Source organism: Mesoplodon bidens, assembly GCF_964165515.1.
Source record: "Mesoplodon bidens genome assembly, chromosome: 3".
Lineage (NCBI taxonomy): Eukaryota > Metazoa > Chordata > Mammalia > Artiodactyla > Ziphiidae > Mesoplodon > Mesoplodon bidens.
Window position 1 is genome coordinate 62,265,471 of NC_138178.1, and position 18,260 is coordinate 62,283,730.

General features: G+C 37.9%; 1 protein-coding gene across 5 annotated transcripts in view; it reads left to right on the forward strand.

Moving 5' to 3' along the window:
- NEO1 (neogenin 1) overlaps positions 1-18,260 on the forward strand; it is a 246,175-nt gene that overhangs the window by 202,854 nt on the left and 25,061 nt on the right. For all 5 annotated transcript variants that reach the window (XM_081229240.1, XM_081229243.1, XM_081229241.1 and 2 more), the window contains exons 14-20: positions 494-604; positions 1,680-1,874; positions 8,422-8,517; positions 11,094-11,269; positions 11,350-11,488; positions 13,359-13,466; positions 15,484-15,678. In XM_081229240.1, coding sequence (XP_081085366.1) covers positions 494-604; positions 1,680-1,874; positions 8,422-8,517; positions 11,094-11,269; positions 11,350-11,488; positions 13,359-13,466; positions 15,484-15,678 — 1,020 coding nt within the window. The remainder of the gene's footprint in view (positions 1-493; positions 605-1,679; positions 1,875-8,421; positions 8,518-11,093; positions 11,270-11,349; positions 11,489-13,358; positions 13,467-15,483; positions 15,679-18,260) is intronic.

Sequence of the window (18,260 nt, forward strand, 5' to 3'; positions counted from 1 at the left end):
TTTTTTCCACTGTGGTTATGGGGTGGCCCAGAGAACAGAGGTAAACTGGTAGGTGTTATACCTCTGCGTTATTTTCTGGTCTTTGGTGTCTTTTGAGACCAACTGACTTTGTTCCTTTGTTGTAACTCTTTCATTCCTTTGACCTCTTTTTGGCCTTGGCCTCCTTAGTAACAAAATGAAGGGATTGCATTAAGTGATCTCTAAGATGCCTTTAAGCTCTTTTAAAAGATCTGAAGTCTCCTGGGAGCTTTACTCATTTTGTTTTCCTCTTGGATTTTGTGGGCTTTAGCCTCTACTTCAGAGGTAGGAGCTCCTCTGTGCTGTATTTATGTATTGCTTGTTCTGTATTAACTTTAACTGAAATGTTATCTAGACAGTAACTTTTTATTAAGTTGGTGGATGAGATATTTGCTTTAATGAGAGATTGCTGATCTTTTGTTTTTCCGAAGCTCTTGTTTCAGCCCCTTTTTTTTTTCTGTCGTTTGGGTTGCAGGTCTTGATCGGGGGACTGAATATAATTTCCGAGTGGCTGCTCTAACAATCAATGGTACAGGCCCTGCTACTGACTGGCTGTCTGCTGAAACTTTTGAAAGTGACTTAGATGGTAAGAACAACAATTGGCATGATTGGCACAGGCTAGGTACTAACTGAAGTCAAATGAGTCAGACTGGAAAGGCACAGATTTTGGGTGTATATGGCTTAAATCTGTGAACTTTAGTGGATTTATACTGCTGTCGTTCCTGTAATACAGCAAGTCTCCTGGAATGTTTCTTTTTTTTTTAGAGAGAACCGTCCCTTTAAGCAGAACCAGCACAAGTAAAAATGTACAAGTGCTTTAAGTCTGTTTTTTTACCAAGGCCATCAAATAGATAAATGATCTAAAATTTAAGGCTGAACCACATAAATTGTGCCTTTATTTCAGTTACAGTTTCCATCTTCCCTTAGTCCTGGAAATCTTTCCCTTTTTCTCACCTGTTTATTCAGTAACTCCATGTGGGTGTGTGTATGTACCTTTATCAGAGACAGGTACTGCACTTAAAAGACAAAAGACCTGGGTATTTACTCTAATTCTTTGTTTACTAATTTTTAAATAGTGGTAGAAATTTATGCCTTAAAATAATGTATGTGAAAGTTACTGTAAATTGCCACCTTTTAAAGCCTCTTAGTCTCCCACCATTTAAATCAATTTGTGGTTCTAAAGTTTCATATTTTCTGACTTACCATATTACTTTGGGAAGTAAATAATTGATATCATTGCTGTAATATGATACTTGATCACCTGTTGACAGCAGGCTTCTAATTAGTTGATGTTGTGCCTTTCTCATTCCACCTGGTAGAGTTTGGGAATCAGATGTAGGACCAAGAGGAATGGGTAACAATTGAAAGACAATTTATTTGTTTTTCTCCATTGGGAAGACGTTCTTGGATCTCTTTCTCTTCCCTTCCAAATTAATACTGCAGTGTTTTGTATTTCAGGCTGTTTGAGTTTGTTTTCTTAGACTGCAGTAAAACCATGGGCCATACTTTACTGTACATACAGATCCTCTTTGAATTCTTGGGCAAAATGGAAAAGACTTAGCCCCAAAGCAGAAGGCTGAACACCATTTCTCAAGCATGATGAAATATTCTAAAGGAAAGTGGCTCTGGATATCATCCTGCTTTTCTGTTTTCCTTCCCAGAAACTCGTGTCCCCGAAGTGCCTAGTTCTCTTCACGTCCGCCCACTTGTCACTAGCATCGTAGTAAGCTGGACACCTCCGGAGAATCAGAACATTGTGGTCAGAGGTTATGCCATTGGTTATGGCATTGGCAGCCCTCATGCCCAGACCATAAAAGTGGACTATAAACAGCGCTATTACACCATCGAAAATCTGGGTATGTGTGCTAAGTAGAGGAAGTAATCGCACATGTGATTTCTATCTTTCTAACTTTTTATTGTGTAATAATTTTATTTTTACAGAAAACTTTCAAAAATAGTACAAAGAATTTTTATATATCCTTCACCCATATTCCCCAAAGGTTAACGTTTTACCACATATGCTTTATCTGCTATATGTACCTGTTTTTTTTTTCTCAGAACCGTTTGAAAGTAAGTTGCAGACATGATGCCCCTCTATATCCACTCATGTTTACTTTTAATTTGCATTTCCTAAAAATAAGGGCATTTTCTAATATAACCACAGTGCAGTTATCAAAATGAGCAAATTAACTGTGAAACTATCTATAGACTTCATATTTTACTAGTTGTCTCATTGATGTCCTTTATAACAAAAGAAAAACGTTATTTTCTGTTGCAGTGTCACATGTTGTATTTATTGTTTCTCATTAGTTTTCTTTTATATGAAACAGTTCCTTGTTTTTTTCTTGACTTCCATGACTATGACATTTTTGTAAAATACATAGAGACCATTTATATTTTATAGAATGTTCCTCAGTTTAGACTTGTGTAATATTTCCTCATTACATTCAGCTTATGCATTTTTGGAAGGAGTGACATAGATGCATGTGTTCTTGTCAGTACATCATATCAGGAGGCACATGAGAGTCTAATGCTAGTGATGTTAATTTTAACCACTTGGTATCTTCCACATTTCTCCACTATAAAATTATTTTTTTCCTTCATAATTACAAAATACCTTGTAGGGGAGGTACCTTGAATCTTTGTAAATATCTTGTTTCTTGTTGAACTTTTACTCACTAGTTTTAGAATCTTTAGTTAACAGTTATTACTGTGGTGTTTCCCAAGTGGTGATTTCCTAATTCCATTATTTCTTCTACATTTATTAGCATTCTTTGATAAGAAAGAGCTTTCCTTCTCTTCCATAGTGAAAGAGTGGCCAATGGGAGTCTCTTTATGACTAGTTTCTTTCTCTGTTTGACATCTCCCATCTTTCTTTGAACACTTTCTTTCTTTTTGACACAGTAAGATGTTACAGGCTTATCTGGTATTTTCCTAGCCTTTGCCCTTGAATCAGCTATTGCTCCTGATTTTTTATAAATGAAATTTAGAAACCAATATCTGAGCACTATACATGCTCATTGTTACCGGGGTAGAAATCCTGAGGAATCTATTAAAAAGTCTACTAAAACTATAACTGGGTTTAAAAGGTCACAAGATACAAAGTCAACATATAGAAACAGTTGTATTTCCACATACTAACAATAAGCAATTGGAAATTGGAATTAAAATAACAATACCACCATCAACAGAGGAATGGATAAAAAAGATGTACATATATACAATGGAATATTAGCCATAAAAAAGAACAAAGTAATGCCATTTGCAGCAACATGGATGGACTTAGAGATTGTCATAGTGAGTAAAGTCAGACAGAGAAAGACAGATATCATATGATATTGCTTATATGTGGAATCTAAAAAAGAGGGGTACAAATGAACTTATCTACAAAACAGAAATAGAGTTACAGATGTAGAAAATAAACTTATGGTTACCAGGGGGTAAGGGGGAGGAGAGATAAATTGGTAGAGTGGGATAGACATATACATACTACTATATATAAAATAGATAACTAATAAGGACCTACTGTGCAGCACAAAGGGACTCTACTCAATACTCTGTAATGGCCTATATGGGAAAAGAATCAAAAAAAGAATGGATATATATGTATAACAGATTCACTTTGCTGTACACCTGAAACTAACACAACATTGTAAATCAACTATACTCCAGTAAAAATTTTAAACAATAACAATACCACTTAATAGCATCAAAAATATGAAGTACTTAGGAATAAACTTTAAATATATATATATATAGAAGATCTGTGCACTGAAGAGTGGAAAATGATGGCTGAGAGAAATTAAAGAAGACTTAAATAAATGGAGATATCATGTTCATGGATTGGAAAACAGTATATTACAATGACAGTCCTCTCCAATGCAATCCCAAGTAAAATCCCAGTAGACTTTTTTCTAGACGTTGATAAACTTATTCTAAAATTTACATGAAAAATCAAAAGAGCTAGAATAGCCAAACATTTTTGAAAAAGAAGAATAAAGTTTAGAAGACCCACACGACGTGATTTCAGGACTTATTATAAAGCTACAGTAACGGAGACATTGTGATAGTGTTTATGTAAAAGGTAGGTGAAACAGGATAGAGTCCACAAATAGATCCATTCGTATATGGTCAGTTGATTTTTGACAAAAATACTGAGATAATTCAGTGGGAAGAGGATAGTCTTTTCAACAAAAAGTGTGGGAATAATTGCATATCTGTATGAGAAAGAAAAAAGAACCTTCATTGACCCTTATCTCATACCATACACAAAAACAGATCTAAATACAACAGTTAAAACTATAAAACTTCTAGTAGAAAACAGAAAAAAAATCTTCATGACTTTGGGGTAGCAAGGATCTCTTAGGATGCAAAAAAGCACAAATTAAAAATAAAAAATTAATAAATCAGGCTTCCTCAAGATTTAAAACTTCTCCTTGGAAAGACACCAATTAGATGACAAGGTGAGCCAGAGACTAGAAGAAAGTACTCATCATTCAAGTACCTGACAAAGAATTTCTGTCTAGAAGATGTAAAAACAAACAAGCAAACAAAAAAAAGCACCTCTAACAACTCAATAAGAAGATAACAATCCAATAAAAAAGTAGGCAAAAGATTTGGATGGACAGTACACCAAGGAAGATGATATATGAGTGGACAATAAGCATATGAAAAGATGCTCATCTTCATTAATCATCAGAGAAATGCAAATAAAGCCACGATGCAATATCACTACACAACCTCTAGAATTGCTAAAATTTAATAGACTGAAAATACCAGATATCAGCAAGGATGCAGAACTGGAATTCACGGTTGCTAGTGGGAATATCAGATGGTACAACCACTTTAGAAAACAGTTTGGAGGTTTCTTAAAACGTTGACCATACAACCCAACATTCCCACTCATAAATAGTTAACCAAAAGAAATAAAGACACATATCTACACATAGACTTCTACACAGATGTTCATAATATATTTATTTATAATAATCTAAAGGGGGTAAACAAGTAAATGGTAAATTATACTATATCCATACAGTAGAATACTACTCAGCAATTCGAAGAAATAGGCTATGGATACACGCAACAAAACAAATCTCACAAACATTATGCTGAGCAAAAGAAGCCAAACACGAGAATACATACTGTGTTACTATATTTTTATGAAATTACAGAAGGGACAGCACTTACTTATAGTGACACAGCAAGATGAGTGGTTGCCTGGAAATTGGGGTGGTGGAAATTTACTGCAAGGGGCATAGGGGAATTATTTGGAGTGTTGGAAATATTCTCTATCTTGACTGTGGTCATGATTACACAGGTGTATATATTTGTCAAAATTAAAAGTGTACATTTAAATGGGTACATTTTAGTTCATACTAATTATGCCTCAAAGTTGAATTACAAAGCCAAAATTTTGAGATATAGTTAATATTTTATAATAGAAAATGAATTGACTTGGGTAGATATAATTACTTTTCCAAATTGGATTATATCATTATTGAGATCTTTCTTTGAAAGACTTGCCTTTTAATTCAGAATCTTCCCTGGCCAACTTTTTTGTTCACATCATTTCTTTGTAAATATCTTTCCTAAGGACAATTTTAGGTGTCCAACAAATTACTTACCTTCATCTTTTCTGGTAGAAAATAAGCAGCAATCTAATGCTTTATTCAAAAACAGAGTAGCCTTTCTCTTTTTCCTTTCAAGAAGAAACAGCACAGTTAACCTAGGAAGTGTTCCCCACACGAACGGTCTTATAAGGCAATTGTAGGAGAGCAAAAGAATAAGATAGGATAAAAATATCTCTGTGGTGACCCACTCCTACTGTTTCCTTTATGAAACTACTGAAACGAAAATCCTCTGCAGTGCAGGCAGTACATGGTCTTTGACTTTCAGGTGCTTTCAGTCTAATCGGAGAAGAAATGTAAAACACAGGAAACAATGAGATGAGTTGAAGTGAAGTATGTTCAGAGAAGGAAAAGGTGGTTTGGCACAGTAGAGCAGTCAGGGAAGAAGCTTGACCTGTACTTGAAAGACTGAGTCAGAACAGTGGTTGAAAAGAAGAGATGAGAAGGAGCACTGTATGTGCTGAAAACAGTGAACAGATTTTATTAGTTAAGAGAGTGTACATTGAGAAGTAGCAAAAAATTAATTTTGCATAAAGTAAAATAAGCTTGCTATATTTATCATCACAGATAGAGCTAAGATGCATATAAGATGCATATAGTATTGAACAAAAGTCAGCAGTTGAGAAATACTTTTAGGAATTCATTTATTCACATAAGAGCTGCTTGATGGGTATTTGCACTGGGATATGTCCCATATTCTATCATAATTTAATCAAAATTAAAGTTAGTATCGGGCTTCCCTGGTGGCGCAGTGGTTGAGATCCGCCTGCCAATGCAGGGGGCACGGGTTCGTGCCCCGGTCCGGGAAGATCCTACATGCCGCGGAGCAGCTGGGCCCATGAGCCATGGCCGCTGAGCCTGCGTGTCCGGAGCCTGTGCTCTGCAGCGGGAGAGGCCACAGCAGTGAGAGGCCCGCGTACCGCAAAAAAAAAAAAAAAAAATTAATATCTTCTCCTGAAAACTTTCAATCAATCAGCAAATACCCCAGACCCTGTGCTAGAGACAAAGAATCAAACAGACATGATCTCTATTATTAGAAATAATACAATTTCTAAATAATTGAAATTGTTTAGAGTGCTGAGGAAGAGAAATGAGGTGCCACAGGCTATGTAACTAGAGAGGCTAATCCTAGTCTGGGAAGAGCCCTTTCAGATGAATAGGCATTGTCTAAGTAAAGAAGGGTGGCATGTGTCCCCAGCATAAGGGACAGCTGCACATGTTGCAGCCCAGTAGTAAGAGAGCACATAGTGCTCAGTGAACTGAGGGATGGCCAATAAAGATGGAGCCCAGGGAGCAAGGCAGAGTGGTGAGAAGCAAGTAGGTATAATCAACAAGGCTTGATCATTTGTGTAGGGGAGGAGGGAGAGGTCTTAATGACTCCCAGGTTTCTGACTTGAGCAGCAGGTTGCGTAGTCATGCCATTTATGAACTCTAGGGAAAACTGGAGCAGCTGAAGGAGCAGAGAAAGGAGAGAGAGAGAGAGATTTGAGACATCCAAGTGGAAATTCAGATAGTTGAACATAGAGGTCTGGTGCTCAGAAGAAAAGTCAGGACTAGTTTGCACTTGATGGCACATACGTGCTAATCCAACCAAGGAAATAAATGAAAGCACATCGGGAGAGAGTGAAGAGTAGGAAGAGAAGGGGGCCTAGAATCAAGTCTGGAAAATGTGTATCGTAGTTGCTCTGCCTCTGTCCCCAATCTCGGTGAATGCCATCACCTTCCACCATGTTGCCCATATCAGCACCCTTTCCTGCCAGTCAAGTACTAAGTCTCGTTGATTCCATTTGTTGTCAATTCTTTCTCACATTGGAAGACCAGGTGCCTTTATATATTGCTCACTGGTATCTAGAGGATGGACCACCAAGCAGCTTTTAAAGTAATGCAGGCCACTTGAGGTGTGGCCACTTTGGAAATCAACCCAACTTTGCCAGAAGTGAGTGTTATGGGTCAGCTTCTCCCCCTGCAACACTTCAGTGGAGCCCAGGTCTTCATTTCTGAAGCTAGACTTTTGAAGTACCCATACTAAACCTTGCCTGGATCAGGAATGTGATAAAGTAGACTCTTCCTGATTTCCCTTAGCCAGTAGGAGAATGAATACTATTCCAACTATTTAATACCTCTCTTTTTCACTAAGTCTGACTAGCAGCATTTTATATGATCACCTGGAAGAGTGTTTCTTTCAGTCTTACATTTCCTGCAGCATCACCTCCTAGCTGGTTGAAATTCTGGGCCATGTCTTTTCCAACCAAGAAGTCTGCATGAAGGCTGGATTAAGTTGGCATTCCTGGATTTGGAGGCACCCCAGAGAGTTAAGGATCTTCAGCAGTTAACTGAGTTAACAATTTGTCTCCTACTTGTCTAGCTTGGCTGTTCCAGTTGCTGTCCTCCTGAGAAGGAAAGGGGTTTGTTTAATTCCAAGCTCCACCTATGGGCTTCCAGCACATGAAAATCTTATTTATTCATTTTAATCCAAGCTCTTCACTATACAATAACATCACTAAACCATTGATTAGTTGAAGCCAAGAGAGGATTCAGGAACAGTCAGCCTGACTCTGGGACTGATTCCAGGAAGTTTATCCCAGCCAGTTTTTCTATATACTCTGTATGCTGCCATCTCCATACCTCCCCACCCCCAGAATAATCCCACATAAAAAATTTAAAAATCTTTCCTGGCTTTTTTTGCAGTTAAGATTATGCATCATCACCCGTGATTTTTTTAATTCTGTAGTGAGAATTTTTTTAAGTGTTTCCACTTGTTTCTTTCCTTCAGATCCCAGCTCTCACTATGTGATTACCCTGAAAGCGTTTAACAATGTGGGTGAAGGTATCCCCCTCTATGAGAGTGCTGTGACCAGACCTCACACAGGTAAGGTACCCTGTCTATCTCTGGTCTTCAGCATTTTTTCCAGCAGCTTAAGTAGAATGTTGGCATGAGGCCTGCCCCATATGTATCAGTGAAAGGAAAAGTATATGGCAATTTAGGGTACAGGCTTCAAATAGGAAGATAAATGGGCTTTAAACATGGAAAGTTCTATGAATCCCTGTTTTGCTTTTCAGAAAATGTTAACAGTCCTGTCATGTAAACAAATCTATGTAAATGTGTAACACATGTTTTTAATATGTTGGGATCTAGAAAGCATAGTCGTGAGAGAATTAAAAACGATTTTTCATCTTTTGGTCATGTGAGTTATAACTAAAATGAGAAAAAAAATGAAAGGATCTCCATATCTCTGAGGGAATATATAGGTTACTGATAGAATAAATGTATATGATTGGTGAATCCAACATTTTTTTTATTAGTCACCTGAGTTAGTTGGGAAGGTATTTTTCTATGTGTTTCTTATACCCTTTATTTATAGAAAGTATGAAGTCATATGTACTATCCATTTGATCAACTGTACATTTATTACAAAAGAGATCAAATATTTATTATTTTTCTTTGTAATTTAATCTATTTAAAATATCTTTAAAAGAATAATGTAGAATTTCTGTAGATTATGTAAAACGTGATTTAGATTTGAATGAGAAAGTTCATTGAAGTGAATATATTAGAATTGCAAAGTTTTCTAAAGGGTACTGAAAACCAAAGAATTTATCACTTTCAGAAATGCTCTTTTCTATTTGACTCTCAAAATTGTGAATCTGTATTGCCTGCTATGTATTCTGGATACTTTGCTTAATAGTCTGGATTTGGCATTATTTGTTTTAAAAAGATAATCTCTGTCCTCTTTTTTTATGCTTTTACTTAAAAACACCAGCACCATTGCTACATATTTGATAGTTCTGTCCTGTCTTCTGCTCCTGTGTGCTTACAGTTTATAAGTTCTCTTAAAAATAGCTTTGGTATTTCAGAAAGGAAAAAAAGTAAGATGAAAAAGAATATTTAAGTGGTTTGCTACTTTCTTAAATCAGTCTATAATAAAAAAAAATTCAGAATTATTTTCTTTTATGTGACTTAAAAATATAACATGGCTAGAAATATACAAGGGGGAAATGTTCATAAGTCATGTAACCTAGTTATCTTTTCCAAGAGTTGTTACAATTAAGAAAAAAGTTCTCAAAGAAGTCTTGGCGATGTTTGCACCTGAAGGTGCATTTTCTGTAACTAACTGATATGTGTCCTGATCTTTGAACAAAGCCCTTGATTACAACGTATGCTGTTCCTGTGTTATTTTTAGTATTCATTGTGTAGGAAATACACAAATGGAGACTATTTCTTTAGCTTGGCAATTATTCATAAACAAGGCCCATGCCATTTCAGATTTTAGGGTATAGAAAAGACTAGTCACCGTAACTATGTGGGAAACCCACTTTAAAACCTTCACTTAAAATAAATCAGTGTGTATATACTTAGAAAACTGGCCAAGAGTTGGGAAAGCCCAGATGGATGCTGCTGTATTGCCGTGGGCTCATGGTGCCTTTGTGCTCATTCTGGCCTTTGTTTTGACAATGATGCTTAGAGAATGTGTCTGTTGCATATGGTGCGGGACAGCACATGAGTATAGACTTTCCTTTCTATCAAATAAGTGCTCTGATTTCTAGAGTTCATAAAGGCTGTGTCACTTAGACCCTTAATAACTATGGCATTTCCCATAACTGGTTGGGATTCATCAGTGGGTTGTTCTAAGTCTACTGGAGAAAGGGTGGAAATATTCCTGCGTGGCGTCAGCTTACCTTTCCTCTACGAAGAGTAATGCCCTTGAGTTCCCTTTGCTTTATTTGCATGTGAGCCATATTGCTGCACTTCTTTTAGACCCAGGACATCAGCAGATCTGAACTGGACCCTGCATGGGTATCAGATACGTCCAATACCAAGGCCAGGCTAAGTTGCTGTTGGCTGATATTCAGGACTGATGTTTTAGAGTAGGGACCCCTACATGTCCAGTGATACCCATTGATAAGCCATGTCCCAAAAATTCAACCATAGTCACTGAAATATTAAAACAGGTCATGAGCTTTGTGTTATTTGTTTAGAAAGAATACCCTTGATGTTAAAAGCAGTTTTCATCTTTTAATGATCCTTTTTGGACAGGAGGTAGAATTTTCAAGTAATTTAAAGGAAATTTTTTAGGAAAAAGAAAATTCAAGTTTGAATACATTAATATAATCACTGGATTACCAAATTTTATATACCTATTCAATATACATACAGAATACAGGAGAAGAAAATAGTTAATTACTGTTTCTCTAGATGCTTTCCTGCAATTTTTTCCTGAAAGAACACAAGTGGAAATATTCTTTTAAATGAATGGTGGTTATCTGTTAACTCTGGATTCTCTTTCTCTTTCTCCATTTCTCACCTTTCATTCCATTATATTACCCTGCATTTCCCTTTTCTTTTATTTTTGTTTATGTTAAAATGGCACTTCCATTTTTTAATTACTTTTTACCCAGACACTTCTGAAGTTGATTTATTTGTTATTAATGCTCCATACACTCCAGTGCCAGATCCTACTCCCATGATGCCACCAGTGGGAGTTCAGGCTTCCATTCTGAGTCATGACACCATAAGGATTACATGGGCAGACAACTCACTGCCCAAACACCAGAAGATTACAGACTCCCGATACTACACAGTCCGATGGAAAACCAACATCCCAGCAAACACCAAGTATAAGGTACTGGCGCATTTGTTCTGGTTGAAAACCTAATTCTTGATACTTTCTGACTCTGAAGCTCTTGATTCATATATTTCCAGAATGCTAATGCAACGACTTTGAGTTATTTGGTGACTGGTTTAAAACCAAATACACTCTATGAATTCTCTGTGATGGTGACCAAAGGTCGAAGATCAAGCACGTGGAGTATGACAGCACATGGGACCACTTTTGAATTAGGTATGTGTTGTCAGAACTTTGTCACATGGCATGTCTTCTCTTTGCAAGATGTGAAAGCCAGTGAAAGTCCGTGCTAATGTTGTGCCATATCTCAAGTCATAAGACATCTCATCACCTGTTTTTACTACCCAAGGAAAGAATTGAGTGCATGAATTGACATATTTACAGAACACAGTGAGCAGCTACAGCTGGAGTTCAGTGTTTGCTTTTTCAGCTGATGAATTATGTTTTTTCATCGTTGTACAAGAACATTAGCAAATAGCAGGACAATATAATGCAAAGTGTACTAGATTTTAGGAGTCATGAGACTTGAGTTCAACTCCAAGGTCAACCATCTATTGACTGTGATCATAAGCAAGTCATCCAGCCTCTCTGAATCTGTCTCTTCCATCTATAAAAGAGAGGTGATCTCTGCCTTTCCTACTTTATAGGGTAAAATAAAGTACCCTATAAACAAAGTACATGGTAAACTGTAAAGCACTGTGTAGATCTAAGGAATTACGGTTATTAACCTTGCCTTACTGGGAAATTGAGATAGAAAAGATGAAGTGGCCTGCCTTTCACCAATGCTGTGCTTGCTAGAGCCTCAGCCCTTTACCAGAACCTCCCAAGCCTGCCCTAGGAGCTTTCTTGCAAACTGGTTAGTGTCTTATAAAATATTCCACTGGAGTATTCTTAGGGTTTTTCTCTGTAAGTAAACATGAAAGAAAAAAGACAGCTACATAAACCAAGGGGAAAGCAAGCCATCCAGTTTTAAGATTTTGCTTGCTTTTTGCTCACTGGTAGACCTACCCTTCTGCCCCTTGTACTTCCCTAGCATGGCGAGGTGTGTAACCGTTGGGAAGCTCTGTCTATTCCACCCTCCTATTTCTTTCTCCCTTTTAAATGAATAATGAAAAAAATGGAGCTATGAAGTCTCCGTAGACTGGGTTTGGCCCTGATGTCTTTTTATCTTCACAGTTGGTTGAATTTCCTGCAGAGAAAAGGGGATAGATTTGGAGAGAAAGAAATATAATGCACAAAAGCTTAAATAGACCTTGAGTTTGCTTTCTTTGCCAGTTTTAAGAATATCTTCATGCTTTCATTCCAGCCCATTAGATAATAAATGATACTCCATCAGGAGTTTGCATTTCACTGGGCTCACTTCGTTTTATACTAGGAGAATTCCAGTATTTTAGGAAGAGAAGAGTAAATTTAAGGATATCCTTACTTTGCTTATTTTCCAACTAGTACATTAAAAGTTTTCAGTCGTAACATGGAAATACAGATGCACTGTCATTTTTATTTTTTTGTTTTCTCTGTTCCATAAACAGCTTTACATTTCAGAGCAATAACCTTCAATAGTTGACAGTATCTTTTCAGCGTAAATTTAACATAAAAAAACCCCCATCAATTTGTAAATCATTTATTCTTTGGGGGAATGGTGGTTTTCAAACACTCTATTTGGTTTACGTACTATAGGTAGAGAGAAAGTTACTTTATACTTAAAACTATTCTAACAAAGCAATCCAAATTGGGGGGAAAATGTCATCTTGGGCACATTATATAACATTTCTCATTTTCAGTCTCCCGATCTATCAAGCAGGGCCTACAAATGCCTTTTGATTTCCCTAACCAGCAGGCATATCCCTGACCTCCCCATCTGGGTGCCTATTCTGTATCCTCATGGTGCGGTATTTCCTCTTTGGTACTTTGCATATTCTTCTTTTCATTGGAGCCATTTATAGATAGACAGTGAATTCTTTGAAGCCAGGAGGCTTTATCTTTTTTGCCTCTGCCCTTCATTGTGCCTTGTAAATGGAAAGGGTTGAGGAAAGGGTGAATTAAATTGAAATGGATGGGAGTTATTGAAAGTATTATTATTTTGTAGTTCCTACTTCTCCACCCAAGGATGTGACAGTTGTGAGTAAAGAGGGAAAACCTAGGACCATCATTGTAAATTGGCAGCCTCCCTCTGAAGCCAATGGCAAAATTACAGGTAAGAGGCCTAAGATGCCTTTGAGCGTGTGACTGTTCCCTGTTCCTGCCTGGCAGAAGCATTCCAGGAGAGTGCCTCCTTGTTAGGAGAAGTGGGGGTCTTAAAGCTGCCTTGGCCTTTTTTTTTTTTTTTTGCTCTACGCGGGCCTCTCACTGCTGTGGCCTCTCCCGTTGCAGAGCACAGGCTCCGGACACGCAGGCTCAGCGGCCATGGCTCACGGGCCCAGCCGCTCCGCGGCACGTGGGATCTTCCCGGACCGGGGCACGAACCCGCGTCCCCTGCATCGGCAGGCGGACTCTCAACCACTGCGCCACCAGGGAAGCCCTGCCGTGGCCATTTTATGAGGTGTGAGTCATGATGGTCCTGGAAGGTGGAGCAAGGACGTGCTGTTTAGTGACATAAAAATGATTCACTAGCTGGTTGTTCTGACCCATGTTGCATGAAAGCCTGAAGGTCATGGGTTGCACTAGACAGCCTTTGGTCATAGTGGAACTAATGGACATACTTATTTTCCTCAGGAAAGCTGTTCTTCTCTATCTCTTGACTAGATGACCAGCTTTGAGATTAAAGACCCTGCCTAATTCTACAGGATAATACCCAATAAATATAAACTCAGTTCTTTTACCCAGAAGCCAAAAAAAGCCATTAGGCTTTTAGTTTCTTCTTTCACCCAGAGCTGCTACTTCAGCTTCCTGTGCTCTTACAACTAGAGTTAAAAGGCCGAGTTGGCTTAGGCCTTTGAAGGGACCTTGAATTTTTTCAGAGTAGAGGGCACTATGCCTTCCTTGCCCTTATCAGGGAGGAAAACCTGCCTCTGCTCCAGGTAGGTGTATGCCTCCTGAAGTTTCTTTGTATGAATAAGGCAGCCTAAGGAAACTGAAGGCCTTTCTTAGCATTGTCCTGCCTTGGCTTTCAATAGGAATCCCTTTCCATAAATCCCAAGTCTTTATGAAATTTTTAATTTAGGTTTTAGAATGTGCCTCTTCCATAAAGGAATTAAGCATGACTTGACATGGATTACATTTTGTTTTGTCTTTAAAACCAGTAATGATGCAGTGCACAGGTCAGGTAGGCTTGTGGTTGTGGTTCTTCCTGCCTCAGCCATGGAGATTGAGTGCCCTCTGGTGGATGTATCAGGTGACGTTTCACTGTGACTTCACCCCAAGTTTGGGAGAATTTAGCAGAGGTGGCTGCGCATCTCCTAGGAGTTTTTCTCCTCGGAAATCACATTGGTGAGAGTTAAAACAGCATTGTTGGGCTTCCCTGGTGGCGCAGTGGTTAAGAATCCACCTGCCAATGCAGGGGACACAGGTTCAAGCCCTGCTCCGGGAAGATCCCACATGCCGCAGAGCAGCTAAGCCCGTGCTCCACAACTACTGAGCCTGTGCTCTAGAGCCGTGAGCCACAACTACTGAGCCTGTGAGCCACAACTACTGAAGCCCACGCGCCTAGAGCCCGTGCTCCGCAACAAGAGAAGCCACCACAATGAGAAGCCCACACACCACAACAAAGAGTAGCCTCTGCTTGCCACAAGTAGAGAAAGCCCACATGCAGCAACGAAGACCCAATGCAGCCAAAAATAAATAAATTAAATTAATTAATTAAGAAATATATATATATATATATAGCATTGTCAGGCCGTTACTAGTTACTAGTTTTCAAAACTGCATTGAGTTAATTGTAGACCCTTGAAGTATAGGATGTTGGAATGATGATTAGGTTATTTTCCTTATATAATTTCCTAGCTTATGAGAATATTTAACCCTATATTTTTATCTTTACTTTTATTACTTCAGCTGCAGATATAGATGGTAACTTACAGTCTGGCACTGTTGAAATTGTGGTTTTCTCTATATTATGTTTAGTGTAGCATTTAAAATGCATTTTACCATTGCTAATTTAATCTGTAACTAGTTCTCTATTTGTATATGCTGTAACATATATCTTTATTGACTTAACTGATTGCAAAAGAAAAAGCAGGAATAAGATTTCTTTTCCCATTAATTCCTTTGGATAGGTTACATCATATATTACAGTACGGACGTGAATGCAGAGATACACGACTGGGTTATTGAGCCTGTTGTGGGAAACAGGCTGACTCACCAGATACAAGAATTAACACTTGACACACCATACTACTTCAAAATCCAAGCTCGGAACTCAAAGGGCATGGGGCCCATGTCTGAAGCTGTCCAGTTCAGAACACCCAAAGGTAAAGCCTCCCAAACAGAGTGTTTCATTGTGTGTCTCTTGAGTGGGGCTATGCGTGCACATGTCACTGTAGCATGTAGAGACTGTGGATGATACAGGAAGTCCTGATGATGCGCTTATGAGCCACAGTGTGAGCATTTATCTCAAAATGATCCCACCCACTGACTACCAAATCAATGTTCCCTAGGTTACTGACCTAAACATATAATTTACAGGGGAACTCTTGACTTCGGGCTGTTTGAGGCAGATGAATCACAGTGATCTAAAAGTTCTTACCAGTCAGATCAGATGGGATTCTCTTGGTTCCCATACAGCGAAGTAGCATGTTTATTGTGATGGATGATTCTCTTTCAACACATGCAGGCTCTTAACCTGAAAGGCTTATTCATGGACCTTTGTAGAGAGAAAGAGACTAAAAGGGGCCCTTTAGAGAAAACTCTAGGTAAGAACGTGAAGGTAAAATATTGAACCAAGTAAGCTTAGGAATAAAAGTCAGGAACTGAGTCTGGAAGTATGGAAACCATACATGGATTTCTTTTCTGTTAGTATGAAAAACAAGACTCAACGTGTTCGGAAGTTTGTGGGTTTTTACTTTTTCCTTTAAAAATTCTGCCTGTCCCATCTTCAAAGCTTGTGATCCTTGCTCTTGTTTTTTTCTTCCCCTGTGCTTGGCCTGTTAGCGGACTCCTCTGATAAAATGGCTAATGATCAAGGTAAATGAGTAGATGGCCTCTCTTTCCTTTCCTCTCTTTTGTGACCTACTATTAGCTTTTTGGGTTTTTTGGGGGTTTTTTTCCTGAAAATCAGTACCAGTACCATGTGTTAAAAATCAAATATTTATTGGCCACAGTAGAGTTGAGTCCATGTTTGTGGCACTTGGAGTATCTGAAAAGCTGGGGAATCTATTGATACTTAGAAGCTAAATAGACTGGCAGGAAAAAAACTGAGTCGAACTTCTGCTGTAGGAGATTGGCCTTATATGTGGGCCAGATTATCATTTGCTCTAAGATACTGAAATTCTGTAACACAGATAGGGATTTGGGCCATGATGAGAACAAGCATACCAATTTGTCATATTTGTAGCATCTAGAATTTTATTAACATCTCTAAGTGAAAAATTGAATCAAATTCAGTGAATACCCTCTTTTCCTCCCCCCAACAGAAAATCTACAAGTGTACCCTACTGAATTGTGTGATTATCTGTGACAAAATTAGTGGTCTCTATTCTCTTGTTGTAAGCTTAATTCAGAGCTGTTTTTCCATTTCTTTTCTTAAATATATCTGCTTATTTTAAAAGAGGATAGAGACAGTTTACAGTGGAAGTTTAGGAAGCTTGGGCCTCAGTGTCACCATTCTTGAAATTGTCAGTGTAGTCTCTTCACTGCAATTGCTATGGTGGAGAGGTAACTATACTTTGTGATTTTCATCTCTGGGAAGTCAGCTAAAGTTGGTATCTGTTTTCTATACTAAGAGCAGTAAAAGTAAATTTGATGGTTGCTTTTATTCTTTAGGAGTAGTTACTAGAAATACGGAGTCTTTGGATCTTGGTTAATGGCAAGGAAGATTCAAAATTTGAAGTTTCAAGTTTTAGTGCTTTAGAAATGTGTTTGCATTCAATGAGCCTTTTGTTGTATGTTAGAGAAACTGCAAACATATCTCTGTGTCTGTGTGTGTGTGTCTGTGTGTAAGGCACCCTAATCATGGTAGAACCTTTGACTTAAGCCTGAGAATAGAAAAGTAACTAGACTGAATATGCACAGAATATAAATGTGCTCACTGTTCTTCCCTCACTTCACCCCATAAGCCAGGGTGCAATTCTCAGCTACACCGCACCTTTGGTATTTAAAATTCTTTGCCCATATTTATTTTTGGTGTTTGGCTAATCCCTGGAATTTCTTGTTCATAGGTTAAATATAAAGGAAAAATGTTAAGAAATATAGGAATTAAGCCACTCGGTTTCTTGGCAAAGTGTGTTCATTGGCAATTATTTACATAATATGTTACTCTGGATAGTTTGGCTTAAATGTGGGCTACCTGACAAATAAGTACACTTAAATATGAAGAGCCTCACAAGGACTGTTTCATCTCTGCCAGCTTATCACAGTGAAAAGAAAAACTGGAATCTTGAAATATGGTGTGTGCCATTTGGGAGGAATGATGGCGTCAGAAGTAAAGGGATAAAGTAATGAGTATGGACAATGGGAAAGTGTCAAGGACTGAGTTAAATTCCAGAATATACCCTTTTGGATACCTGAGACCTTATTTGGGGGTTTTGAGCTTCTGGAAACATAGAAAATACTGTTTTCATTTCTAGATTTATTCATTAAATGAACTCATACAGAAACCTTCAGATTTTAATTTCTTCCATTTCCTCCAAGTCTGATCATTTATAGCAGTACTTGATATTAGCTGTAATGTTTTACAGCAACACATCTGGTTTATGCATTTCCAGTCAAGCTTTATCTTGTAGAAATAACTCTCATTTATAAGTGTTTTCTGAAGCTTCATGCTCTTTACCTCTGCAAAGGATAAGATAATATTCTTCCCTAAGGATTTATTTAGTAATTAATATTTATTGAACAT